Below are 5,345 nucleotides of genomic sequence, written 5' to 3' on the forward strand. Positions count from 1 at the left end.
CTAAACAGCGAAGCTCCATACTGAGAGAGGACCGTTCTTTGCGGGAGCGAACGGCCTCACACAGAGAGAAAGGCCGCCAGCAGCAAGCTCCATACTGAGAATCTCGTGTTTGACGTTTTTCTTCCTTCTCACTATAGCGGCAGGCTCATTAGCCGTCTTCTCACTATAGAGCCTGGTCAGACGGGCGGAAAACTAACAGAACGAAATAAGAGCGATTGTTTCTTGGAAAAATCCGTTCTTTATTAAACCATAGCTTTCTATTTGCCCTGATATTCGATTAAAGGTAGGAACTAATTCGTATTCGTTCGGCTCATATTCGATGTCGCTGCTACTGGAATGGACACACAACGCTTATTGTACAAAACAAAAAACCCTCAAACACACAAAAACACACTGCAAACGCCCCCTCGTCACACAAACGTTACACGCACATTAACTTAGATTACCACAAAAAGCTTAAATTAAGAATTCTGTACAGATTCGCAGTCGTCATTCCCACTTATCGACTGTGTTCCCCGAGAAGTAGATGCATAAGCAGTCTGGTGATGCCCGTTGCCGATCAAACTTATCCTTTGATCATAAAGTTGGGCACACCACTCAGCGGGTTGGAGAAGGCGTACGTTTCTCGCAGGTTGTTCCCGAGCTTCACCGTATTGTTCGCCACCGAACCGATGCCACCGAAAACACGCCCAACCAGACCCCTCGATGGTGGTGATGGTGCTTCGGATGGTTTCTGGGAGTACTTTTTGCCTGTTGGTGCCGTAGAAAAATGCAAAATATAAGAGAAACAATTGCTGGTGGAAGGCACAAATCCACTTACCGATGAGAAACTTGAGCACCGTGCTGTTAAACTCGGTTGCCATCTCCTGGTGCGGTGCCCGGCCGGACTGTTCGATTATCTTGAGCACAACATTCTCGCAGTACTCCGAGCTCTTTACCACCGATTCTAGCTTGTAAAACCGATCGTCATTCCCGGCGATGATGAGACAGGGACACTGAACCATCTCGCCCTCGCGCACCCGATAGAATAGAAAATTCCGGTAATAGTTCAGAGGCCCTCGCCAGTCGTCCGTCTGGCTGTAGCTGTACTTGTACGCCTCCATCAAATTGTTTATGACCGATCCGTTCGTTCCGGATTGATACAGTTTCTCTTTCGTAACGTGTGGATAGCAACGGCGCAGTACACGTTCCGCCGTATGCTTCAGTTCCATCTCCGGTAACATCGGTAACTAGAAAAGAATGGTATCGTCAACCTGTAGCTCATCATGGACGTGCAATTCCCAGTCTCACCTGTATGAACTCGAGCCAATTACGGTTGAACGGTGAACTGCTGGGAAGATTGTCCCACAGCAGATTCGGATGCGGTGTCGATACGCAAACGAACTTGTCCACCATCTCCGGGTTGGTGTGCGTGAAGAACCATCTGGAAAGTGGGAGTGAAACACACGTTAGAGATGAAGGACTCTCTATTTGCGAATCCAACACCTACCCGATGGTCGCCCCAAGATCATGGCCAATGATGGACACACTTTTGGCGCTGATGGCGATCAGAAACTTCCGCAGATCTTCGCACACCCGCTTCGGTGTGTACTCGAAGCGCCATTGCGGTTTGTCCGAGTCATTAAATCCCTTCAAATCCAGCGCGATAACGTGGAAGTATTGCGTGAGCTCCGGTATCTACGAAAAAAGAAAGATTATGGGAGGTCATCAGCCAGCGTAGAAAACCAACTCGCGGTAAACATCGTGGAGCCGCCTTCCTTCCGATTCGTCAGTGACCTTTGGGGTCCACCGGAAAGACACGCACACACCTGGTATCGCCAACCGAACCAACAGTCGGGAAATCCGTGCAGGAGCAGCACAATTGGATTGCTTCTGTTTCCCGCCTCTACGAAGTGGAGTTTAGTGTTCTACGGAGTGAGAGAGAGAAAAAAAAACGTCGCCATAATGTAATTAAGACGACGAGTGACCGGCGCCTTCCCTGCCGTTGCGTAGAGAATGTTGATTATCGGTAGCAAACCGGTAGAACAGCCGGTTCGTACAATTAATCCGCTACTGAACTACTACCCAGTTGCATCTCGGCCCGAGCACCTTAACTACTGGGTTGTGCAATCACGTGTTCCGTATCGCCACCGCCAGACTCACCTCCAGCTTCACGTACGAATGGCGCCCCAGGTTGGTGTCGGTCATGAAGATGGGCGGTTTGTTCGGGAAGTCGGTCCGCTCGATGGTTTTGCGCATGATGGCGGTCGGGTTGAGCTTACACTTGACACTCTCGTACAGCCACTTGAGCAGTATCACAAAGTTCGCCAGCAAACATCGGATGTAAATTTTCACAATCTCCGACTTTGGTACCACTTGTAGCGCATCGTAATCGTGCTGCTTCTGGCCACCCATGGTCCCACACCAACTTGCACTGTTGCACAGCCCTCGATATGTTGTGTTGTTCCACGTTTCTATTCGTAGTGGCCCCAGCGAATCACGTGGCACATGGTTTGCTCACTGAACTGGATGAGAGTTATAAGTGCTGCTGCTGCTCCTGGTTCTGTCTACTGTTGCGCTTGCTACCGATGCTTCTGATGGGGCAGCATCGCCCCACAGGTTCACAGCAAGGTGCGCTGGAGCGAGCTTGTTGTACCGGACCACCGACCGGAGTGTGCGTCACGGTCTTACCGGATGACGGAGTCCGCGGTTGCAATCGTACGAGAGGGAGATAAGAAACCGCACTGTCTACGTGCCACTCCTCTTCTCACACCTTTGCCTGTCCTTGCCCTGTCCACTCACTAGAACACACTATCGGGCGCAGGTTGATGTAGCGCCGCTCATGCGCTTCACAGCTCGGGTTGCTCGGGGCGTCACGGTTGAAGACGCGTCCAGACACCTTTTGCCACTGCTGGCCAGACGAAGATTTCACTCAAATCCAGTACCTCTCTCCAGAATAAACTTCTGGTTAACTGACTGACTAGGAGCACTGATCGAGGCGCGCTTCGCCACGTCCCGGTTGTGGTGCTGCTTCTGCCGTTGGACGCGCTCCGGTCCGTTGTTCTATCTGTTCGCGTCGTCGTCGGCAACACGCGACCTTTTCTCTCGCGCTGGCTAGAGTCCAGACGAAGCTCGATTAACCTCTAGCATCTCGTCGACTCGGGCTTGCGATAACCGACGACCGATTGAGACAATATGCATCAAATAACAGCACCACCAGCAGCACCAGCAACAGCAACGCCAGTAACACCACAGGAGTCAGCAGGGCGAATCCTTATCACGACGAATTCACTAACTATCACGCACCGCGCAGTGGCAGCATCCAACACCGGGCTACGTGCCCGGGGACCAAGGCGAAGGGATGCTACAACGCCATTGAATCAGCAGACGCACGATGAATGGATGTGCAGACTGACCGAGGGATGATATTCTATACACCTTTCACTATCGTTGCCTCTGCGTACGGAACACGCATCAAAACAACGGGGTTGCAACAACACCAACACCATGCGCACAAAACCACGCCGCACGCCGCACCCTTCTTCGCCTTCGAGATGTGTTCGCCCTTGCGGCCACAGCATGCACGCAGCATAAATGATCTAATCTCTATCCCTCGCAACACCGAAAACACTCGCACGCACACACGTTGCCGCCGAACAATAGGGTGTTTGTATGTGTGCAGGGACACCTTCTTTCTCTTCTGCTTCCTCTGAGCAGCATAAGAAACCAAACAACATACAAATTATGTCATGCCTGCGCTATGGTGCACACGCGACGCACATCACTTGCCGTTGATGATGATGATGATGATGATGTTGATGATGGCCGGGTACTCCTAGGGTCGAAAGTCCAACCATCGAGCACTCCACGGTGAAGGGTTTACACTACGTCACACCGGCCACTGGGAGTGGAAGTTGGAACGGTTGTTTTAGGGCAGGCAGACCACGTGGCTTGGCCCTTTTCCTCTCTAATTCAGGTTACCGAAATACACACGAATGTAGGTCACGCACGCAGTCGACTCGCAGTTCACGCACTGACCATTTGGAGGTCTGCTTTTTTTTTGGGTGAGGAGGCACCCAGCACGACCAGCGATTTCAAGAGTTTATGCTAAATATATGCACGACCTGTGTGACACACCATTGGCTGGTCCGTATCCGGAGCTAATTTAATTAATTACGGTGCAATTGCGATGGTGCAGTGCAGGGTACCGGGTGGAGCAACCGTGGCCCTGAGACGCTGGACGGAAACTAACGCTGGCTGCCGACCGCGAAAGAAGCTCCCGACAACGCCTTGTAATCAATCGTGACCGTCGAACACGCGTTAACCGGTAATCGTCGATGGGGGATCAGCTGTTTCAGGTATCGGCGCAGGCGGCGCATTCATTTCAATAACTGTTTTTTTTTTTGTACAAAATAGGGACTGCTATGGAAAGATCAGTAGATTTATATAGATTTATGGTAGAGCGAGGTTCTTTCATAATTTAGCATTTATGATTTATGAATTCGAACGTAATCAGTACAACAGAACAACGATCGCACGCACACTAGAAAGCCATTCGATTAGGGTGCATGTGGCTGCGGATGGGCGGTAGATGGAACAGCATCTGGTGGGACTCTAATTTGAATTCAGGAATCTTTTGATCAAGAAATAATTGACAATTACTTCTTTTCTAAACCAGAAACTAGCCACATGCAGTACATGAACAATTGGTAGCAAAGCAAATTTTGATGACAATATTCTTCTGCATTAAAAGACTACGATCAAAACCGGGTTTCTCAAAGCATATCTTGCGATTCTTTTTGTGTTTTTTTGGGCCCAAGCCACTATATCTCGACGTTTATTGATAGCTTTTATAAGTGTTGTGCCCGCTTCCAGGTTACATTGAATGTTCACATACAGTCATTCGGCTTCTGCATCCGATCCTTCTAGCTCTGGCCATTACTGATACCATACCGAAGTGCCTATTGTGCCAGTACACCGAGCTGTCTAAGTCTACCTGAGGCAGCAGTAGCAGCAGTAGCATCGCCTTATCGAGGAGAGAGGTTCAACATGCATTGCAGTGAGGCAGCAGCAGTATGGAGCGACATGACACGAATGCCAAAAGGGACCAACCAAATGGGTAACACAAGAGTTTGACAAAACGCAAGCACTGTGGCTTAAAAATAAGAAACAAACCAATTTTATTACCCAAATTTTGTAAACATAAAAAAACATGTTCGAGAAAATGAAGCGAAACAGAGTAAAAGAAGATGAATAAAATTGCGGAGAAATCTTCGCGGTACCACCAAACACCAAGAAACGCATGAAACGTGAATCCGATCTTTCTTTCTTTCGCTACCGCCCCGTCCCGCTCCCGTGAATGACCG

At 49.7% G+C, this 5,345-nt stretch overlaps 2 protein-coding genes across 2 annotated transcripts in view; both read right to left on the bottom strand.

Annotated features, from left to right (window-relative positions):
• Nucleotides 1-223: 223 nt before the first annotated feature.
• On the bottom strand, nucleotides 224-4,208 carry LOC126570984 (epoxide hydrolase 4-like). Its single transcript, XM_050229166.1, has 6 exons — nucleotides 2,143-4,208; nucleotides 1,809-1,907; nucleotides 1,490-1,677; nucleotides 1,291-1,423; nucleotides 821-1,229; nucleotides 224-750 (listed from the first exon to the last, which is right to left on the bottom strand). Exons 1-6 carry the CDS (start codon nucleotides 2,392-2,394, stop codon nucleotides 566-568), a joined length of 1,266 nt encoding a protein of 421 aa, XP_050085123.1. The 5' UTR covers nucleotides 2,395-4,208; the 3' UTR covers nucleotides 224-565.
• Nucleotides 4,209-5,142: 934 nt separating this feature from the next.
• Nucleotides 5,143-5,345, bottom strand: part of LOC126571240 (elongation factor 1-alpha 2) — a 7,439-nt gene continuing 7,236 nt past the window's right edge. The window contains exon 4 of the mRNA XM_050229587.1: nucleotides 5,143-5,345. This exon is cut by the window's right edge and continues 1,823 nt beyond it. The gene's annotated coding sequence lies outside the window, so the exon portion shown is untranslated.

The sequence above is a fragment of the Anopheles aquasalis genome, chromosome 2, assembly GCF_943734665.1.
Source record: "Anopheles aquasalis chromosome 2, idAnoAquaMG_Q_19, whole genome shotgun sequence".
Taxonomy (NCBI): domain Eukaryota; kingdom Metazoa; phylum Arthropoda; class Insecta; order Diptera; family Culicidae; genus Anopheles; species Anopheles aquasalis.

Bases quoted from the DNA above. Each gene is read 5' to 3' on its own strand.
- LOC126570984 (XM_050229166.1), bottom strand. From the start codon at position 2,394: ATGGGTGGCCAGAAGCAGCACGATTACGATGCGCTACAAGTGGTACCA. The intron at 1,678-1,808 runs GTGTGTGCGTGT...CTTTTTTCGTAG, and splicing joins GGTTCGGTTGGCGATACCAG to ATACCGGAGCTCACGCAATA. The intron at 1,230-1,290 runs GTGAGACTGGGA...ATTCTTTTCTAG, and splicing joins ATTGGCTCGAGTTCATACAG to TTACCGATGTTACCGGAGAT.